Source organism: Gavia stellata, chromosome 2, assembly GCF_030936135.1.
Source record: "Gavia stellata isolate bGavSte3 chromosome 2, bGavSte3.hap2, whole genome shotgun sequence".
Lineage (NCBI taxonomy): Eukaryota > Metazoa > Chordata > Aves > Gaviiformes > Gaviidae > Gavia > Gavia stellata.
The window spans coordinates 95,667,324-95,690,424 of record NC_082595.1 but is presented as its reverse complement, the minus strand read 5'-3'; the positions used below and the strand labels follow the sequence as shown (position 1 = coordinate 95,690,424).

The 23,101-nt window shown below is 37.5% G+C and overlaps 1 protein-coding gene across 1 annotated transcript in view; it reads left to right on the top strand.

The window, feature by feature from the left end:
• Window positions 1–23,101, top strand: part of KIDINS220 (kinase D interacting substrate 220) — an 83,197-nt gene that overhangs the window by 42,239 nt on the left and 17,857 nt on the right. Inside the window, exons 22-24 of the mRNA XM_059828102.1 lie at window positions 904–1,066; window positions 18,491–18,669; window positions 19,990–20,216. Coding sequence (XP_059684085.1) covers window positions 904–1,066; window positions 18,491–18,669; window positions 19,990–20,216 — 569 coding nt within the window. The remainder of the gene's footprint in view (window positions 1–903; window positions 1,067–18,490; window positions 18,670–19,989; window positions 20,217–23,101) is intronic.

The window sequence follows — 23,101 nt, the reverse complement described above, 5'->3', positions numbered from 1 at the left end:
CATTCGCATGTGACAACAGACCTAAAATTCTGAGCTAATCTTTTAAATAAATGTGCAGTCTCTTAGCATGGTCATTAATTTGTAGCATAAAATGTCTGGTTTTCGCAAATTATAGTGCAGATGTGAAAATATAACAAAATCACAAACTGTTCGTTGTAAAAACAAACAAACAAAAAAACCCTGCAAGAACACTTTTAAGTGTGCTATCTGTGGTTATACGTGATGATTTCAGGAACAGCTTCATGAGCAGAGCCTTCAGGCTGTAAGTGATACGTCATCACCAATATTAATAATGCAATTGTAGAAAACTTGCTAAAACTTGAAATGCATAAACTATAGCATTAACTTTTTCTCTTTTTTTAAAATTAACTTTATTTGTAATTCATACCTTGCCTTATCAACTTACAGTCTTTTGTTTATAGCTTTGAATTTTACTTTATTGGCTATTGAAAGTGGCAGTTGTATGCTTGACTTGTAACTTGTTTTGGCCATATTTCATATGCCAATGCACAGAAGATCTTTCAGAGTATTAGCATGACTTTTGTGTTTAGATTGAGAAATTAATGCTATGTGAGATTCTCTGTTGAGTTTTGTTAAAGTAACTTAAGATTCACCTGTAACAGAATGATAGTAATTAGTGTTTAACTTGGAGCTGAAGTTGACAGTTTTCTAGAGTCTCATGTTCTGACCAGTATTTGCAAGAATTTTTATTAGGTTGTCAAATGATGCTTTTAGATGCGACTTGAGATGATTTGAGGCTTACTGAGCTGAAAATACAATGCCAGAAAGTTCACAGATCAGGTTAAAGGACTTACACAGCTGTTACTTTGAGGAAAAAGAAGTATCTTTCAAAAGGGAAAAAGAAATCCCCTGTGTTTCTTCCCTCCTTCCCTGTTATATTAGGTCGTTTATTGAGAGCTAATCAGATCACATTCAATTGGGATAGACTGGCTAGTTGGATCAATCTCACAGAGCAGTGGCCGTATAGAACGTCATGGCTCATCCTGCATCTTGAAGAGACTGAAGGCATTCCAGATCAGCTGACTTTAAAAACCATCTATGAGAGGTAGGTGTTAGTCTGGTAATAGTGTGCACTTTCAATGATTAAAATAGTGATCATTATTAATGATTATTAGAATAACATGGCTTTCAAATAGCTACCAAGTTGTAATCTAAAATTCCTACAATCTTACTCTCTTCTGTTAAATTTGGAAACTTTTTAAATTACTTTCATTGCAATTTAATGCACCATGTATGAATGTGTGCTTTCTGTTAAATCCAAAGAGAATTATTCTGGAAGTCTTTCACAGTCAGCTAGCTGTGCTTCTGTCTCTTGATAAATTTTCATCTCTACCTTGGCCAAGCTAGAAGGGGTTTTTTTCCCCTAGTTAGAAATCTGAAATGAGTTCTGCAAAAACTGCCTTTACTGGCAAAGATCTCTGAAGGTTTGGTGCTTAGCAAGTGTGCTTGAGGCTACAGCAGTGCCTTGTGCTGCAGTTAAGGAATACAAAAGTGAAGCGTGACTTTCTCCATTGCTGATAAAAGTTGCTGTCCAACAGAGCTGTCTAGATACTGCAACTGAGTGAATGGTCCCTGTGTTGCCAGTGAACATGCCTCTCCAGAACCTGGCTCCGTGTGAGAAAGGACTTGTGGATTGTGACAGGTGACCTGATGACAGAGGGAGGAATGGAAGAGAAAGAATGTGACTGGTAGTTGGGCCTATAGGAAAAAAGCAGAATCGGAGAATGAAAGTCAGTGAGAGGAAAGAAGGGTTTGACTTGTGTAAGAAATGACTGAGATCAGATGAAAAGAACAGCTGAGGTAAAGAGGGAAGACTGGGATTGATTGAACAAGTTGCCAGAAAATCTAGAGACTTTGCAGGGTCCAGGGAAAGAATAGAGAGGAGAATGAACTTGGACAGAAAATTTTGGAAAGGTGCCCTGCACTGAAAGTCAAGGAATGGGAGAAGATGAACTGGATGAGGGTCTGGGATGGGCTGGAAATGGTTGAAGTGTTGAGAATGGAATTTAGGATTGATTGGGAAAGACAACTGGAGTGGGTTGTATTAGGAAAGGAAAGTCAAAGTGAGGGTTAAGATCTGAACACAGAGAACAGAAGGTAGAGGGACAAGGGTGGACTGGGCATGACGAGGCTGAGGATTGAAGATAGATAAAGAGGGCAAGTAGTAGACTGGAGTGGCTTCAAGTTGAGGGGTTGTTGTTGAAGTATCAAACTTCAGAGGTAAGTAAGTGTGTGATTAGAAAACACTTTCCTCGAGAGAATCAATCCAGTTTCTGGGTTTTGCATTTCCTCTGTGAGTATAAGATACCTGTGAAATCATAGATAAAGTAATGGGAACCCACCTCTCCATTGCAGGTTCACGCAACCTGTGTCACAAATGTTTATGTGATCGGTTAAGTACAATAATTCAGAATCATCAGGGACTCCATCTCCTGTCATGCTTTCCAGTACTCTTGCTCTAGGTATTTCTAGCTTACCTTTATTTAGATTTGCCATATGGCATGTCTCATAATTTTATATTTTCAGTATTTATCCAGCAAACTTATTACAGTCTTTTGATTATTAGCATCAGCAGTAATAAATCGCTTTGGAGTGATCAAAGTCCAAAGCTGTCTTCAAGACGTAACAGTGTTTATGTTTCCTGATAAACCAAGGGAGATATTAGAGACCTGAATAGTTCTCATAAATGGGTGCTAGTAATTCCAGTATAAGCTAACGTTAAATCTGTAGTAAACCAACGTGAGGAGAAGGAAAGGACAGTCACAACTGAACGTGAATGACTTATTTGGATTCTGGATTATTTGTTGTTAGTACAGGCACTTGAACTGTTGATATTCAGTGCCAGCTGGAGTGTGTCAGGATTTATTAGTTCGGGTGTGGAGGAGATTCATGACTCCTGCTATGCTGTTTTGCCCCTTGTTATGCAGGTTGTGTTTGGAAGTAATATAGCCACTTGAGTAGAGTGCCAATTCATAATTGACAGTTACAGACATATAAATAAATTTATAGTGTATAAAACTAGGATCCGTAATGTGAAGAAGCAGTGAAGAACCCTGTACCGTGCATTGGAAAAGGGAAGGTGATGATCTTCTTTTAAGTAAAGCTGTTTGTATTCTACCTGCGATACCAGGAAAACAAGGAAAAGGAAAAGAGGACCAACATTGAGGATTCTTGCTTTAGCAAAAAATACTACCAGGATTATTTCATATGAAAATGATAAAGCTACAAGACTGAGTTTCTTTGACTAAACCATAAAAAATAATGTTCATAATAATAACATTGCCACATGCTCAGGAAGAGAGTTGATGTCTGTCTTAGCCACTTCTGTTGAACCTCCGTAAGGAACTAAATATATAACTCTACTGATTTAGTAACAAAGGTGAGATGTCATCTGTCTGGTGATTTGGGTGATCATCTTTACTGTATGCTGAATATGAAAAGGTCTGTGAACTCTACTCTGGGGTTATCTAATGCTCTAAAAATTCTGTTTTATCCAAAATAATCCTTTCTGTGTCATTGTTATTCTTTTCATCTACAATTTTTTGAAGTCACTTGGCTTGAATATCTGTTTCTCTGTAGTTCAAAGTAGAGTATTTACTTTAGTTCCTCTTTTAAAACTTCAGTTTCTGTTTTCTAAGGTTTTCTACTTCATGAAGCAGCTTTCCCATTTGGAGTTTCATGAATAGATACCAGATTTTGATACTTCATAGCTTCTGTTCCTGTACTGAGTTTGTGTTACTTCTTCCCTGCCTTTTATTCTGCAAGGGTTGTTTTTTTTTTTTTAATATTTTGGTACTTTAGAACAGGAGGGAGAATATAATTTTCCTAGTATTGAATAGTTTGTGTCAAACTATTGTGACAGTGCAAATTCTTCTTCAGTTTTGCTGCATTTCTGAACTGTAAGTGTGTGGGAAGAGGGGTCTACTTGGACATCTCCCTTGGGTGAAAGTAATCTTGTAGGTTCTGTGTGAAGTGTAAGAGTTCCACACTTGATCTCATTCTGCATGTAAGGAGAATGCTTTGACCTTATAGTTACTTTTCCAGCTTTTCAAATATCATGTGTTAAAAAGCTTGGGAGTCACCGGGATTCCGTTGCAGTGAGAACTCGCCTTTGCCTTCCTCTTAGCTGCTGACTGTGCGGGGCAGAGGGTTAACATAACGGGTTGATCTGTTACAGGCACCTTCAGCTGAAGAGTTACAGTGGGTAGTTTGTGTGTGCGCTGAGGGTATGACAAGTGGTAGTAAAACCCGTGTTGTTTTACCGCTGTGTCTTTGGAGGCAGATGATAACCAGCTCTTGACCATCAATACCGCCGGTGCTGTGGGCAGTGATTCGGCGCAAGGTTGCGCGGTGCCTCTGTGTGTGCGGGTGCTGGGCCGGCAGGTGGCGCCAGCAGAGCGACTGCCTCTCCCGCGTAGCCCTGACGGCTTCTGTTCGCTTCTTCGGCTTAGCGTGTTCTGTATCCGTGTCTAACGTTTGCCGTCTTTTTCACTAGCTGCTTTGTTTTTCAGTATTTGGAAGAATAAGCAGTACTTTCACAACCTACAAAAAATACAGTCCAACGAAAAGAATCAAGTAGTCAAGCATTAAGAAATGAAAGAATAAAAATAGTCTGCAGTTAATTCCCCTCTATGTATGCATTATGATAGATGATTTATATGATTATATAGTATTCTGCCCCCATAAGATTCCTGTCTTGTAATGTCCAGAATTTAATTTTGCAAACTGTATAGACAGGCTCCGTAGTAAAGGGGAGGGCCATTTTCTGTTACATTTCAGTGCTAACTGTTGGAGTTGAAAAGAATGCAATAGGAAAACTAAACTAAGACAACTGGAAGCTGCTCTAGAACTCTTCATCAGAGTTTGTGTGATGCTGGACTAGTCACCTCTGTCATAACTTACACTTGGACAATATTTGTGCCTCCGTTGGGAGGTGGTATACAGCTTATGTTTCTGTAGGCTGATGTTAGTAAGTGTTTAGTGTTCAGAGCTGTATCTGAAGGTGGTGGGAGCTCTGCTTTCAGTAGGTAGAGCGCTCTTAAAAAGCCTGGATATCTCAATTTGTTTGCTAAATAAATATACCTATATCTCTGTGCTTCAATTTGTTATTAAAAACAACAACAAAAAAAAGCTAACTAATATATTCTTACTGTGAAGGATTGTTGGGGAAAGTAAATTTATGAGTGCTTTTCTATAGGTACTATGATGAATAGGGAAGACTATATTGATGAGTATGAAACCAGTTCTGTCAGGAGTAGTGTATCTTTACTCTATCATACTGTGCAGAGGTGGGAAAACCTATTGAATGTTATTGACAACATTTTCCCAGGGTCTTAAAAAAACGCAAAAACCAAAATTGGGCTTCAATTCATGGCACAGGCACATCTCTGTGAACAATCTTTATGGACTGGAGTCACTTAGACTTCTCTTTCAGTAACAGGTAGAGAAGCTATGTTGTAATTCTTTTGTAGAGGGGAACAAGCCCATGCTTTGTAATTGTGTCAAATTTTGAAAATTAAAAAATGCTGAGTCTGCATTGTTGGCTTTCGGTCCAGATTCTGGAGAAAAATGTCTTTACTCTTTTTACTTCCTTAAACTGACTTGCTGTATCATCTCACTTCTGTCCTCCCACTTCCAGCCTCTCTCTTTGCTGGTCTGGATCTTTGCTTGGTTTAGCTTTCCCGTTGGTATACTTACTAGTACCAGTATTTACTCCTTTGGGTTTATATGTTGCCTTTTCAAGTCATCTCTCATCGTCAGGGTTTTCATGTAGTCTCTCTTCTTGCCAGGTTAAGCTCCTAAGTCTGATTTCTTGTCTATTGTGTTCTCCTTCCCCTTTCATGTTTTAGGTTGTTCTGTGGTCAAGCCCACTATTGTCATTACCCACCTCTTCATCCTGGTCTACTTCAATTTTTTTTTACCTTTTCATTTGTAATTGTGACATACAGTTAATATTCTTCTACGTTTATGTTCTGCTGCGTTCTCCTCCATGTTGCTGTAAAGAGTCTTTCTAATGCCAGTTTTGTGTAATGCCAAAATGGTTTGCAGAAGTTGCAAAAAGCAAATTTTTAAAGCCCTGAAGTGGAATAAAATACGTGGGCTTTCTGTAAATGAAGTTGTAAGAGAATTAAGTTGTCAGATTAAAGCAAGTTTCTGTTGAATGTTTGCAACTGATACTCCTCAGACTTGTAAATTAGCCAGCTGTGGGAATATGCTCTCTTGTGAAGACTAAATGAAACATCGATGATACCAGAATGAATGTCAGTGCCAGATCTAAATAAATGATATACTGGGAAAAGTCACTGTGGCTTTTGTAGAGAGAAGATATGTTTCAAGAAACTGAATTCTTAACAGAGTCAATGAACATGTGAAGAAGGCAAGGTAGTATTTTGAAATTTAAGAAATTTTAAGCAAGATCTTGATCTAAGAACATTTAAATGTATTAAAATTTAAGGTAATAACAGGCAAGGTTGCCTCAGGAAAACAAAAGAAGGAAGTGGAAGATAAGAGTCTTGTGAGAAACTTGCAGCTAAAGTTTCCAAAGATAATACTTGTGCTCTTTGATATACCTGTAATTGGTCTGACAGAGGGATAAGATGCAATGTGGGGATATAACCAGGACAACTGTTTCACAGAGGGTTGTGGAAGTAGCTATGAGTAAATTGCAGATCAAAGTAATTGTGGCTATAGGTATCATAACATACTGGGGAAAATAATCTCATCTGTAATCCTGCTAACGTAGTAATGGGTTGTAAATCTGCATTGAGGAAATAAATTCACAAATCATTGCTGATTTTGCTGAAAAAATGTTCAATGCTCAGCAACAGTCAGAAAATGAAACAGTGTCTTTAGGAGTTATTAGCAAAGCAATGAAAAGAAGGAAGGTACTGTGTTATACAAATCTGTGATGTATCTTATTTCTAAAAACTATGAGATACTAGTCATCACATTTCAAAAAGGTTGTACCAAAGTAGAAAAGATATTAAAGAGGATGAGGAGAGGCCTAGTCTCACTTCAAATGTTGCTGTGAATATCATCACTGTCTAATTTCCCATGCAGTAAGGAGTCCTGGTTTTGCTTGAATACCTTCTCCTCTCTTTTTTGGATTCTGAAGTCTTCCTCAGACTAAGATGTTTGAGACATTTCTTTCTTTTCCCCAAAGACCTTAGTTTTTCATTTCAGTTTGAGGCTCTGAGTTTTAGTCATCGTACATTGTTTCTTGATATTTTCTACTGCTTAAGGCTGTAGATGGCAGTGATTTGATACTGCCACCTTGTTGATTAAAAATCATGCTATTAAAGCTGATTGTATGAGAGGGAATGTCTACTCAGTATCTTTACTCATTAAGTTTACTCACTAAATGAGATAATCTGCTGAACACATTTTATCTGTTTATATCCTTATCGCGGCAGAAACCAAAGTCTGCAGTACTTTGTCTATCGGAAGATGTTCCTAGAAGTCTCTAAAGTAATTTTGTAACCTTCTTACCTGTAGGCCTTTGTCCTTCTGAAATCTGAAGGTGTTAGGGAGAGTTTCTGCATCTATGAGCTAACCAGTTCTCTTTTAGATACGGCAGATTTACCAGCCTGCCACTTAAAGCTATTAGTAGCTGGGCTGTCTTCGCTGATAAAGTCTGTTCTGTGTGTTAAGGTTTATACAGTTGAAAGTAAAACTTCAGGCATGTATATGCTCCTTGAGTTCAAGAATGCAATTCAGAAAGTGACTGACTAAACTTGTAAACACTTGAAAAACTACGGCTCTCTGAATTTTTACCCCTGAAGTTCCTGCAACATCTACAGTTCTGCTAGTGTGAATGACCAGAATTATTAATGCAAGGCCTAAGCTGAGTCTTGTGGTGCTTACCTTAGATCTAGAGCCTATTCAGGATCCTTGAGAGTCAGTAGCTGAAGCCCTTAAAAAGCCTGGACAAATAAATGTGGTCTGAGCATATCTGCAGCAGGAGGAAAAGATTAGGTTTAGCACAAAACACAGCAGCAAAGGCTACTTTAATTTGAAGATAGATGTGTTTAAATTAGTTATACCAAGTGCTGGGGCAGGCTGTATGACAAGTTGCAGGAACCTTCTGTTCCTGGTGAACATGATGAGTTGTCCAACCAGGCGTGGGCACTGTAGTAAAGTTCCAGTTGGCCCTTGAAAAGAAAATGGTAAGGAACACACTGCAGGCTACCAGAACAATTTAATGACCTACCTGTTACAGAGCGCCTCTTGGAAAAACAAGTCAGTATAAAGTCGATAATAATCCATGAGAATTTCCTTATGGTCATGTCTGGATACCATTGGGGTAGAACATTCACCCAGGAATTTGGTAGATCCATGGTAAATATTGTCCTGTCTCACATGGGATTAGGATCTAGATTCCGTATCTTTCTGAATATAGTTCTAGCCATCACCTGGTGAAACTGTGAGAAATGTAAGGCTGGTGTATCTAGGGAGATAGTCCTAAGAGGGACCATGACTCACTGTCTCAGTGCTTAAAGATACTCACTGGGGAGAAGAGAGTGCTTGTCCTCAGAACTGAATTTACAGTTTGTTTAATGATACAGAGTTCAGGTATTTACACAACCTTCCATTCAAGCACTTCCTACTGGCTGGTTTTGATGTTACTCTGCTTGTTGTGCTTGATGTCATGAGGGACAGTCCTACCTATCGTTCTTTGCCCAGGCTTTGCTCAAACTGGGGTATTAAGACAGGGCTTATCAGTTCTTTGTGAGGATATCAGCAAATAGTTGCTGGTCCCTGAATTTCTGTGACGTGACTATTCTTATATATTCGTTCAAAATATTAGAACATGAGAGCTTGGCTCAGGATAGAAGCAGCTCTCAGGAGCCATCTGTTCAGATTAGGATCTCCACCCTTGCTTAATCTCCTTGAAAACACGCTTTTTGGGAAGCTGAAGGGAACTATGGAAATCAAGAATCTTAAATGTTTGATTTTGAAAAAAGATACATATCTTCCAGGATGAGAAAATGGTTGTGTTTTCCTCAGAGTTGTAACTAACTATTATTTAAAACTTAGCAACATATAAGTCATCCATCACTTGGGCTGCATTTAACTTCTGCAATAAAGTATTTGTGCACATATGTATGCGTGCCTACCTATGATGGATGTCAAATTGGATGGCAAACTGATGTGCTAAAGCAGAGCACACCAAATTTAGAAGAATAACGTAATAGCTTTCTTCTATTCAGGATTCTTTTTTGTGTGTAGTACTAAAGGACCTAAGCCAGCCATAGCTTATGTATTACTTCTTTTAATGCTTTTGCAACTCTTACACCATTCTAAGGAATAATTTGTGGAAGACATCTGCTCTGTCTGATTTAACAGTAATGGAAAGTGTTGGTGTTTCTTCATTTCTTCAGTCCTAGATGTTGTCTTTCCAGTTTCAGCACTGGTACATGATTTTGCTTGCTTTTTTCCCAGCCTTTTTTGCTGATGTTACCTCTTTTTGGAGGCAACCACAGGAATAGTTACCTCTAGTAACGGTAAACAGAGAAATGCTTAATTTCAGGTTATTAGAAAACTCATCCTCTGTTTCTCTTTTTTTCCTTTTTTCTTCAGATTAAACTGGTAAAAACTAATCTAGTTATAAGTGGAACAGCAGTTGATTACTGTAGGTTTGGAGTTCTATAGTGTGGTTTCATTGGTGCTGTGTTTTACTGATAAGTTCAGCTCTTTTGTGTGATATGCCCATGTGAATCAAATTAGGAAATCACTTAGGCAGGTTAAAACATTTTTCTGTTTCACATACAGTTGAATATTTCTACTTCATTGTTTACTACTTCAATTTAAGAAAGTGTATTTACAGCATACTAAAAATACCATCAAGATACAAATGATATGAAATTATTTTATTAAAGAAATTGATTTCATAAAAAATCAGAAAATAGTGTTCTGTAGCACTAGTAGTAAAATTTATTTTTCCCCATATAAAGGCTCATTTATTTTTATAGCAATTTGATGACACATCTGCTTGCTTTATTCAGCTGAAAAGAAAATGTTGGTTCTTGGTGGTTTGTAAAATTGCTTTGTTAAATTATTTTCGAAATCGTTCAACTTTTAACAAACGACATTTGATACTAACATTGGAAAGCAATTTCAGCTAATTAAGTAGATCCTTCTATAAACCATTGGAACATTAAGATGACAAACTGTTCATTCAGGATTATTTTAATTGGTACAATTATTGTAATTTTGTTGCAATTATGTGTTGAGCCAAAAGCTTTTGTCTAAATCATTTGAGGGTTTTTTGTTAATATACATAAGTAAGAAGAAAAGAAGTAAAATAAAAACTGAAGATAAGCATTATCTGTCTACTTTTTCATTACAGTGCTTTAGACAAGTATCTATTAAATTACTCTTTTAAAAAAGTATGTTACATGTTTTCAGCAAATCTCTAGCAATGTTAAAATTGAGCAAGATCATTTGAAATGTAACTTTTCTGGAAGGTTATTATGTTAATTCCAGTTTTGACACTGTTTAAATACTTTTTAATAAAAAGGGTGAAATTAACTTTTGAGGGATTTGCGAGTTGTGTAAAATCTATTGATGTATTAATTTAAGTGTAGCTTTTTAGCAGTTATAGAAATAAAAAATGAAAAAGCTATGGAAGGTGCCAAATTCATCACCCTGGTTATAATGTTCTCTGCAATTGTCTTTTACCCAGGCCAGGTTTAAATAAATAATTTCCTTTAAGTAGACAATTTAATATTCTTGTAGACCTCACAGTGAGGCATTACTTCTAAATATTTAACCTGCTTTTTTTTTTTTCAGTTTCGTTTTATTGCCTCCTACTTAAAATACAGGGCACATAAAGTTATTGTTTCTTACTGTGCTAATAATGTGGTCTCAGTGTTAAAAGGCAACATACCAGTTGAGTAGTAGGTGGTTGTTGCCCAGACTGTCTACTAAATAGACCTTCATGAGGCACGGCATAAAAGAGAAGTAAAGAGAGTACCAGAGGACATGACAAGTAAGAAGGAAGTTTAGATGAAAAGGTAATACCGAGAGAAAAAATTTCGGAGCAAAAGCTAATCAGAACAAGACGGAGCAGTATTTTTAGCTTTTTTTTTTTTAGTTATCTTTGTAATATAGAGTAGTAAGTCATATTTCTAAAATACTTTCCAGATAATTTTACGGTATAGTTAATGTGCATTAATGACATCTCTCAAAAATGCTTCTGTGTATATTTCAAATCCCTCCAAGCACCACTGATTGATACTAGTTTAGGGTAGAACACAGAAACCTTAGTTTTAGCAACACTATAAACAATTCCAGGAAAGAAAACTTCTATTTTTAACCTGTGTAATTCAGTTCATGACACTTCTATACTTTTTGGGGAATTGGTAAAGTTGGGAAATAAAATGGGAGATGATGGCTTTTTGTGTCTGCTGAATATTTTGTCAAAAGTAGAATATTTATTCAAAACCTGAGAATGTGGGAAAACACTATGAGGTCAGATGATAAGCTGGAGATGCATCTCTTAGCTACATACTGCTAGTGGCCCATATCCTGGCTCTGACCCCACGATAAATGTGATGTAATCTATCTCTCAGGAAAAAAGACGAGATAAAATACTTGCTTCATATTCAGAAAAGACTTGTGTCTCATATTGCTATAAAAGCATGCCACTGAGCAATAGCATGGAATATCAAGTTCTTTGGAAGCTGACGCTCTAGTATTCCTTGCAACAACTTGCTCATATGCCCATAGAATAAATTTGCCTCATTAGATAAAGTCTGTCATAAGAAGCTGCCTCAGAAGGGCAAGATAAGGAACAGATCAGGTAATCCAAATGCTGTATAAAGGAATTAATGTCTTTGGTCCTGGTTGACTTGAATTTTGGTTATTAACCTATTAATGTAGTATAGCAATTGTACCTTTTTGCCTTCCATTTCTGGGTATCATTTGCAACAGATTGATGAATTAGTCTTTGACTTATTCTGAGAAGTGGAACTCATGCTTCTGTGAGTGAAGTGTTTGCCATGAACTTCTGGAGGAGGAGTATCCTTTTGCCTGGTCCTGAGATTTAACTGTATACCATAACGTAGCCCCAGAAAAGAATGTTGTGCTGGAGACTAGGATGAACTATGGCCATTTCTAACGCTAGAGGACCTGCACATATTTGCTGAATTTCTGAAGTCCTACAGGTGGAGGTATTGAATAAGAGAATCCCTGCATAAAGCCATAAAGTAGCTTTGTAACTGATGTTCAGTAATGAAAATACCAAAACCAGATTAATACAGTGTTCTTGTATTTCACTTGTGTAAGTGATCTTGTTGGACTTGTCAGTTAGTGAGACATAACTACTTTTTTCTTTACAGAGCAGCTTTCAGCAGTCTTACGATTCTTCTGTGCTACTCTGTTTCACTGCTTTTCCATCTGTGTAATAAATATATTGATTTGTTAAAAATTCTTTTGCCTTCAGGAATTCAAATAGCAATGCAAAGCTGTGAATCCATCCCGGCATTTGTAACTGTATTAACAGTTTTTTTAATTATAAAGAATGCCGGTGTAGGGTGTATTCTGGAAAGTTACATTAAAAATGGACCTTTTTAATATGGTTCAGTGACAGTGCATGATACTGGCTGTGGGAGATTAGTTTAATAAATATCAGTCTTTTAAGGATCAAAATGTTTTTTCTTTCTGAAATGATGAAAAGCAGGAACACTCAGAAGAGGTGCTTTATCTACTGTTAGTTGAATTGGATAGTTAGAGTTGGTTTTGCAAAGCAAGCTTTCCTGAATACCTATGGTAATAGGAGTTCTTAAATAGCTATTGCATCTGTTCAGTGAAGCCTCTGTACTGCTTAATATGCACTGAGGGGTTTATAATTTTTGTCTAGATGATATATCAAACTATAGCTTTCTTTTTTTGGTCTTTATTAAGATAAAACATTGATTCCCTTATGTTTGAGTATTGAGTGTGTGATGACTTTTTATTTCTGCCTTTATACAAGTGTATATATGAGCAAATGCTGTTTTTTCAGTGTCCAAATAACCTGTTGCAAATTTCAGTTTGAAACAGTATTTGCAGCACTATTCTTGAAATGTTGATAGTACTGCAAATTTTCTGGAGCATTTTGTGTGAGAGCTCTTAATCCACAAAAAATGTACCCTTAGGCATAAAGATACACTGTCACTATACTGACCAGACATGAGAAGAATAGGATAAATAACTTCAGAGCAAACCATTATATTATTAGGTATTAGAGATCAGATGTCTAATTAGCAGACTGTTAAGCATCAAAATTTCACATTGCGTTCCAAAGTGGCCCACTTGTTTCTCAGTATCAAACCTTTAGAAAAAATATGGTTTTGTCGTTTTTAATGAGAAGTTATTTCATTATTTTAAGCAACATTTTTGTCTTAAACTGTATTGAGAGAAAAATTTAAAAGGCACATGATAGATAACATGGCATGCCTTCATGCTCATGCCTTCTGTTGCTCTATTTATTATTTAATAACAATTAATTAGGTCTGTTGTTTTTTATGGAGTGCAGGAGTTAAATGACACTTGTCCATGTAGTTACTTGCTCCTTTAAAAGATATGAAGAAAAAAAAAATTCAGGTGTGCAAAGAGTAACTTGTAGAATTTCTTTGTTTTCACCTTCAGGGAGAGAGGTTTGGAAAGAGCAGGGAGAATGGCCCTTCAGAGTATGAGGGCTTGCAGAGAAGTCAACCTGCCACCTGTCTGGGAGGAGCAGGGCAAGCTGCTCCACGAGAGAAGGCAAGCTGGGAGCTGAGGAGGACAGCAAGACAGGCAGGCAGGGCATTGTCCTCATGAGCAAGGGGTGCAGTCCCACAGTAGCCAAACAGGAAGATCAGTGGCAGTAACCAGGGACAGCAAACAGCCCAGTGGTTTGTAGCCACGAGGCATGTTTTAGGTCAAGCCAGAAGTCCAGTCAGTGAGTCAAGGTCAAGACCAGTAAGGTATATAGATGTAGCTCAGGCAAGGACTAAGGGCAAAGGCCTGAGCTTGAAGGCAGTTCTTGAATTGCACAAGAGAGGCCTCCCATAAGGCTTCTTGCAGCTATTATCACAGCAATCTGATCCCAGGTTACTCAGCTGCACAGAGCTGGCCTTGAGCACAGGCAGCGAAACCCCTGGCCAGAGCGAGGGGGGGAAGAGGTGGTAGAGCCTGTTGGCGTACTGCAGGGCCTGACATAACCAACCAAAGAGGGAAGTAGGCACAGCACACCCTTCAGGGTGGGTGAAGGTAGTTGATGCTGCTGCCATTTTACCACCACCTGGTTGGGTGGTGAAGGGACCACATCCTGTGGTGGTGACCATCTCCTGCAGTAGGTGGTGAATAGGTAGGCTGTGTCATGCATAGCCCAACAGCTTAGCATATATTCTATGCTGGCAACATTCAGTGCTGGACCCACTGTTGGACCATGTGGTTATTTTCCAAGTCAGTCATGGAAGTGCAAGGTGCACATAAACTAGAAAAAGTTTGGAGCAAATTCACAGTCTCTTGAATGGAAGATGAGATGACGTACCTATATGTACTTGTAGTAAATTATTTTTTATTTGAGGAAAAAGCCAGAGATAATCCATCATTGCTGGAATATAACTTAATCCACACTTTTAATTCTAGCTGTGCGTGGAAAGGACACGTGCGGAACAGTGGAATGAATTTTTAAGGTTCTCTTTCATCAATGTAATGTTCTGTTTTGGGCTCATTCCTTTTAAATTCAAGTAGTTTCTTGTGGAAACAGACATTTTCTAACACTGACAGTTTTTGATGTTTCTGATTTAAAGAAGAATTCTGCCTCAGGAAAACCCAGCCCCCAAAATGAGCATAGGGTTTTCACAGTGCTTTATTTTTAGATATGTGTGCTTATATTTTAGAAAAAGTAACTCCTAAAGTGCTTTACATGCTAACCTTTTATTTTTTATCTGAGAAGCACAGGCACATGCGATTTCTGTGGCTCTTTGCCAAAAGATTATCATTTACATAAATATTTCTTTCAAAGGCGTAGTATAAGACACTGAGCTCAGGAGGTTAGAATAGAGACTTCAATCTGCACACCAGCAGTGGGCTATTGGCTTCTGAACAGTAGCTTTGTTCATCATATTCAGAACACTGTTCACATTCAGACTTAAGTAGAGCTGGCATTAAAATTCAGCTAATTTGTTTCATGTGATTCATCAGCTGTGTGTTTTATTTAAATCTATGTCACATTCTCTTTTGACTTTTTAGTTTGTAGATTTAAGTATTGAAGTAGGCCACTCTTTAACTCTTCAGTCCCTGACTTAAAAAGTGACTTAATTTTCATTTTGCCAGTGTTCAACTCTTGTCTAGAATACTCACAGTAAATATGTATAACTAAAGGGTGCATTGGTGGTTTTGATTTTTTTTACATTTCTGATGTTTGAATAAAAACATACACAGTTACAGTCAGTTTAGTCGTAGTTTTGTATAAGGCAAAATAGAGGAACCTAAGGTGGTAGTTAAATATTAGTGTAAAATACGCACTTCTTAGATTCTGTTGAGTATAGAAGTTTTGCTTTGATACTGCCAACGTTCTTTTTTTTTCTTTTGACCATTCACTGCTTGAGGTGAGGACCGCTTTTAGCTCCTATTAGATTTCTTTAAACACTGTTGCAGAATGAACTGTTTCCATTCTTTGAAACTGTAACTAACCAAGTTTCTCCTCTTACAGAAGCACCACTTTTTACTCTCTTAAGGCTGGAGCCTATGAAGCCTTACATGCATTGAACTTCCCTGAAGTGGATAATCCCACTGCCATCCAGGCGACTGCTCATAGTGATTTACAGGATCAGAACCTTTGTTAAAATAGGCTACACTTGCTTTTATGCTTTATATTTGTTACATTTTCCTTGTTGCTGTAGAAGTAACATCTCACTGTGAATAAAGTTATTCGTAGACACTGCTTATGACAGCACGGTATGGCAGTATCCTCCATCTGTTAGGTACATGGTCCATTCAGATGTTTTCTGGTAAAATCTATAGGAATTTGTTAATTCTACTTTTACTATAGGGCAAGACTAGCCTGAAAGAGCAGATTGAAAGATTACCACACAGGTAAAATACATTCTTAATGTAGAAGAGTTGCACTTACTTCAAGCATCTAGCATGTATCCTTAATTCTTTTATTTCTCTTAACATTAAATGCTAAATATTCTGTGTAAATCTGCCACTGTTGTCTCTGGAATAATCCCATGATACATAAAATTCTACTTTTTATGGAGGATCTAAAAGATAAAAGAAGATCATTGCTTTTAAAAAGCTAACAAATTGTGAAATAAGGTAAGATTGTTCAGTTAATGATAGGTTTAGTTCATTAGCTGTATTAAAAATACAGTTCAATTACAACCTGATTTTTTTTAAAGGTGTTATGTTCCTTTCATCTTCATAGACACATGAGTGTGCATTAATTTAATGTAAGAGATTCTTGGTTGCACTTTGATAGGTTACTGAGTGTACACGAGGGCTCCTTCCTCCCTTTCCATCCATGCATCAGTGCCCTCCTTTCCCCCATGACAGCACTGGGAGTTGCCTTAGCTGTTTACTTGTCCAGTAATCAGAGAAAACTCTTACGCTTTCTTGGTGCTATGCTAACTTCTTTTTAGCAAGTTACAGCAGCTCACAGAGCAGTCAACATGTCTTTGCTAAGTAATTCCTTTTCATGGAACTGTGATCATAATATGTCTTTGGGAAAAGCCATTAACTAGTGAGGTGCATCATTAATTTTATATTTATATACAGTTCTTTCTTTATATTTTTTTCTCATAGCTTTTTTCTATTTTTACTTTAAATACAGTGTGGTTACTTTACTGGTATCCGTATAGAGTGATGTCACAGTCACTTTATAGTCATTACTATAACCATATCAACCATTCTCAGTGCATTCTTTCACTGTTTCCATTCTTCTTTTACTGGGTGTGAGAAACATTTTTTTCAGTTTAGTAATCTTTAATTTAGATTATAATTTCTCATTTGGTATCAGATGAGATACCAGTCGTGATACTATGAGATGAGATGTCAAATAAGATAGGTCCATCTGATCCATCATGTCAGCCCCCATCACTTGCTTGCATTTGTAGGAGCTTTTCATAAACCTTCACAAGGCTAACGTTTAATCCTTCTCCTTCTTCCTTCCTAAAACTGTCCTTTGTACTAGTGCTTACAAAAAAACCCCCTACCATTGCTTGACAATAGTCATAATGCATCAACAGTCCCTTACATTTATCATGTCTCATTGTTTTGTTGTTCTCTTCTGTTTGTGGCTTCTTGCCTTAGGAGGTGAATTACTCAAAAGCAGGCAGTTATTTTTCCACTTTCTATCACGAAATCATGCACAATTGGGTTTTGATCAATGTCTAAGATGCCTGAGTGTTCCTGTTACAAGACATGTTAGTTTAAAAATGAGATTTTTAACCATGGAAATTCTGACTGGAGTACCAGAATTTGAAGGGATGTTTGAGGTTAATGTTGACAAATGTTTGATCAACAGCTGGCTGAATATGAACCAGCAGTGTGCCCAGGTGGCCAAGAAGGCATCCTGGCCTGTATCAGAAACACTGTGGCCAGCAGGACTAGGGAAGTGATTGTCCGTCTGTACTCGGCACTGGTGAGGCCGCACCTTGAATGCTGTGTTCAGTTTTGGGCCCCTCACTACAAGAAGGACATTGAGGTGCTGGAGTGTGTCCAGAGAAGGGCGACGAAGCTGGTGAGGGGTCTGGAGCACAAGTCTGATGAGGAGCGGCTGAGGCAACTGGGGTTGTTCAGTCTGGAGAAGAGGAGGCTGAGGGGAGACCTTATCGCTCTCTACAACTACCTGAAAGGGGGTTGCAGAGAGGTGGGTGTTGGTCTCTTCTCCCAAGTGACGAGTGACAGGACAAGAGGAAATAGCCTCAAGGTGCACCAGGGGAGGTTTAGATTGGATATTAGGAAAAACTTCTTCACTGAAAGAGTTATTAAGCATTGGAACAGGCTGCCCAGGGAGGTGGTTGAGTCACCATCCCTGGAGGTTTTTAAGAGGTGTCTGGATGAATCACTTAGGGACATGGTTTAGTGGTGGACTTGGCAGTGTTAGGTTTATGGTTGGACTTGATGATCTTAAAGGTCTTTTCCAACCTAAACAATTCTGTGATTCTGTGTTAACTTCCCCTTACTTTAGGTTTGATGTTACTGATCTATAAATTCCTGACCTGATTTTAGTCTTCTGTATGGCGGCTTTGAGATTTCTCTGAAGCATACAATTAGATCAGATTACTTAGCAGTTTGAGATTTTTTGCATATTATAAAATGTTAGATTGTTCTTTCTGCAGACAGTGCAGCTTTATGGGTTCTTTTCATTTTCCGGAGAACAGGGAGAATGGATGCAAGTGTACTAGTATTTCGCCCTAGAATATCACTATGCAAATGGGTGTCATACTGTGATAAACATGGTTTATGATTTATCTAATTATTTTTCCCCCAGAATTTCAAAGAATATTCCTACAACTAAAGATGTTGAACCTCTACTTGAAATTGATGGAGATATACGGAACTTTGAAGTATTTTTATCTTCACGAACACCTGTTCTTGTTGCACGGGATGTAAGAACCTTTTTGCCATGTACTGTAAACTTAGATCCCAAGCTACGAGAAATCATTGCAGGTGAGTATGCTTTCAAATAATTGGAAAATGACAATTGTTTTATTTCTTTTCATTTTAGGTAGAACTGCTTTGCATGTTATGCAGAATCCTGATTTGTTCTTCAGTAACAGGCCATTCAGTTTCACTTAGTAGTTTTGCTGTAAAGGCTAGATCATACTAGACTAAAGCATCTCTTTTGGAAAGGGGAATCCACTGTTCTTGGTTTGAAGACTGCTTTAGCAGATGGAGGAAACCAATACACACAATGATATTTAAGTAGTAGAGATGCAATTTGACTTCTCGATCTTTGTTAACGATTTTTAATAGTATCAGTAAGATCCTGTAGAACTGAAGCCAGTGAAACAAAGTGAAACGTCTCCATTTGTATACCCCACTAGATACCTGTGCAGTTGGCACCTGTGAGTTACTTTTTAGTCTGCTACACTATGATATTTATATTCAACCTAGGGTAAGTGTTGTTTATTGTGCAGTGGTTGTTAAGCAGTTATCTTTACTTGCTTGTAGTCTCAAAAAATGCAGTCAGGTTCAGGTATGTTCTGCCGTTTAACAAAAAACCACTTTGCTCAGCATTAAATGTTCTGACTGCTCACTGCTGCTGTGGATTGATGTGATGCGTGGTATGGCACTTCTTGTCCAGTTTTAGGGATTGCCATTGGCTCTGGAGTAAGGCTAAGGCATCCTAACATTTCCACCTGCTAAGAGATGCTAAAGCTTTGAAGAAAACCAGAACTTTAAATTGAAAATAGGATCCTTAGGAGTCTTCGGTATGACAGTCAGTAGTCTATGTGGGAACTGAATTCAGGTATTAATAGTTCTCTTTGCCTGTCTTTTCTGTCATGGCACTTTTCTTCAGTCTTCAACTGGAATCCTTTTTGTTCTTACTTTTTTCCAACTTCCTTGTCTGCACTTGATAGCTGCAGTGGGTTGGCCTAACTTTGTTCACAAGCTCTGTCTCATTAGAAACAGTCACTTCAGAAACAGTATAGGTCTGACTATGAGAGACATACTTGGCATGATGTATTCCTACATTTCTTCCCATTTGGGTTGGGATTTGTAACTTGTTCTCTCTGAGAGAGAATGTTGAGAGGCATTTAATATTCTGTGTAAATGTATGCAATAAATTGTTCTAACTCTCCTAAAGACTCCTGTGTATATGTGATCCTCAAGAGAAATCAACCGAATGCAGCTGAAAGTGACTTTTGATGTTCTACTTGATGAGTTCTGATTGGAGTTAAATACACAAAAATGTACTGTAATGAATTGGCAAACAAATCAAAACTTTTTCAAATATTTCAAGCAAAATCTCTTTTTATATTTCAGATGTTCGTGCTGCAAGAGATCAAATGAATATTGGAGGACTTCCTTATCCCACATTGCCTTTACATGAGGCACCTGCTAGAGCAACATCTCTGTTCAGTCAGCCTTCATCAGCTTGCTCTTCTACAACCTCTTTCAATGGACCTTTCAATAGCGGAGTTTTATCACCACAACCTCATAGCAGTTACTATAGTGGTATGACAGGACCTCAGCATCCATTTTACAATCGGGTAAATAATCGAGAACCAATTACGTTGTTCTGATTTAATCTGGTAATATTGCAGATGTCGTCTAGATAATATCAGAAGACCCATGCAAGTTTTATTTAGGAATGGAAAAAAGTCCAAAAGTTGGTAAACTTCACAGTAATATTCAGTCACAGTAGTCTGGGGGAGAAAAGTGGTAAATTGCATCAGAAAAATAAATTACACAAGGGGAAAAAAGGTCAAACCATTTTGAGACACTGCTCAATTGACAATATTGCAGGGTTTTTTTATTTTTGTGTGGTAAACTGCACTCAATCGTTCACATACTTGCTCACAGACATTGGAAGGGATCCCGGCTTTTTCTTGGTGACTTTGGTTAAAACATACAGAAACTCAAGTGGGGAGCTACATCACAAGAATGTATGTCTGTCTTCCCTTTTGTCTCTTTTAAAAAGTTATTCTGGGATCTTTTCCCTAAACTGGTGTTGCACTAGTTTAAAGGAGTCAACATAAATTGCATAAAATCTACATTTCTGAGCTATTTGTGGGCCTCAGAAGACATAGCCCTGGGCATGGCTCACTTAAAAATTGAATGAAGTGCTTTACTGTATAGTTGGATCGAGTCTAAACTTTCTATTTTTGTGGGATGTATTCAGTATTTTTAAACTTTATTTTTTACTTTTTTTTCTGCAGTACTATCAGGAAAAAAAAAAGTAGAAAGCTGATTTAAGTCATAGCTTACTTCTGTATACAGGAAATGGCCTCAACTTTAAGTAGATTTGACCATAGGTAAATGGTGAAGCTGATAAGCTGGAAAGAAAATTGAGTTATTCCTAAATCAGTGTTTGTTAACCAAGGCAGAAAAAATACATGTAGCACAAAACTTTTTAAGTTATCTGTTCTAAAATTGTTCTTGTATACCCTCAATACAGTGACAATACACTGTTTTGTTGAAAATAACTTAAGGTGACATATACTTTGAAGCAGTCCAACACTGATAAATGCTTCTTAACATTAATCTTAGTGCTGATACTAGCTCAGCTTTGTTAAAGTAGGTGTTTAATTGGAAGCTCTGTTTTTGTGTCTGTGTTACTGTACATGACAAGGTTTAAAGGATGGGGTGATACACAGTTGAAACTTGTATGGTTTTTTGGCTCTAATAAGCATTGCAAAAACAATTATTGGTGAGTCATAAGCTGTTCTTACAATCAGTTTATTTGTTCATTTGTTTTAAATGCATATACATGCTTACAGGCATGCTTACTTTTTTGCCTGCTGAAGACTAAAATACTTCTGTTTTGGCCTTTCCCTCTGGAATTTTATACTGCTCTTCTAAGGTATAATTGTTTTTAGTGTTTCACACTTTCAGATATTGACAAAGAGCTATATTCATTACTTTGGAGTCATAATGGTGCTGTCATGAACACCATATACTGAGTTAAGTGATGAGGACCTTATGATAGTGGAAAAATTAGACTGAAAGGCTCATTCCTTCAACATTTTCAGTCGTATTTCACTTCTCAAGAAGTTTTTGTAAGAATGATGTTTAAAAAAAGAACAGCAACTGAAGAATAGGCTCTCTCCAGCAGAAGTTTCTGAGAGAGGTCTTGGATACCTGAATGACACAACACAGTGGGTTCAGATGCTTCTGTGGAAATGCCTGAATTTTATGCAAAAACGCCCTAAGGTCTGGGGATAGATGCCTTATTCTGACCAGTATATGGTTCCTGTCCTCCTGTCTTTAAGCATTGATTTGTGCTTAAGAAAAAAGCCTTTGAGCTGTTGGGGAAAAACCTCTGTTTGTTTTTAGGAAATACAATTTTTTTTAATTATGTATGTTTCTGCTTTGTTCTTTAGATGCTCCTGTGTTATGGACCTTGAACTTTCAGTGACATAATCTATTTATTTTCGGTTTAAAACCCCATTCTCCCTTTGTGTAGCCGTAAAGGAAAGATTATATTCCCATTTAGCAGCTCTTCAATTTGGCACTTTGGCTCTCAGTATAGGACTATGCTGGATGTGTGCATTTTTCCACTGTCTAATGGCCTGGCTACAAGTTGGATTCAAGTTCAGCTTCTCAAAGTCGCTGCTGTCATGGATCAGATTGTGGAGATCATGTTTCTTATGGGGAAGGTCAGAGCAGTAGGCAAGTCTAATTGGGATTTCCTGGGTAGCAACTAGAAATGATGGTATGTGAAGACTTTTTTTGCAAAAGAGGAGCAAATTCTTTGATATCTTGGAAAAACAATAAACACCACACTTATGCTTTCTAGGCTATTTGCAAACTTGGAGAACAGCTCGACACTGGTTTATGCCCAACATGTATTTATATTCATCTCATGTTTTCACGGTATCTGTATCACCATACTTCAAATGAAGATTGAGTCTGTAGAGTTCAAGCCTATAATGGAGAATTATTCCCACGGTTGGGAAGCAGTGGAGTAGCTGAAGTGGGCTCAAGGCATAATTAGAAATTATGGAAGAATTGTGGGATAATTGCCTTATTGGACACATTTTTTTCATTGCTTTGTAGTTTGATGACTCACAACCAACAAACAGGTGCTCACTATGTGTTTCAGAGGATAGTCTGTGCAGTGAGACCTAGGCACTTGAATGCGGTGTGATCACTAAGCGTTTCATGCTTGGGCAGTTTCCGTGTGGTTTAGGCTGTTAATGGAAAACTGAGGCATTTAATTACTCTAGAAATAACATGAACTTTTTTTGAAGAGAGTTTAATTTCCAGAAAATACCATAGAATCTGTGCCTTATGACAGTGAAATAATTTTAAATCAGTGAATTTTCTGAATCACCCTACACTAACCAATAAACGTACGGCAAAGGCTAGGTATTGGTTCTGCTGCCTATTTAAACAAAGCAAACTTCCACATGTAGGCAAATGGTTACAATGC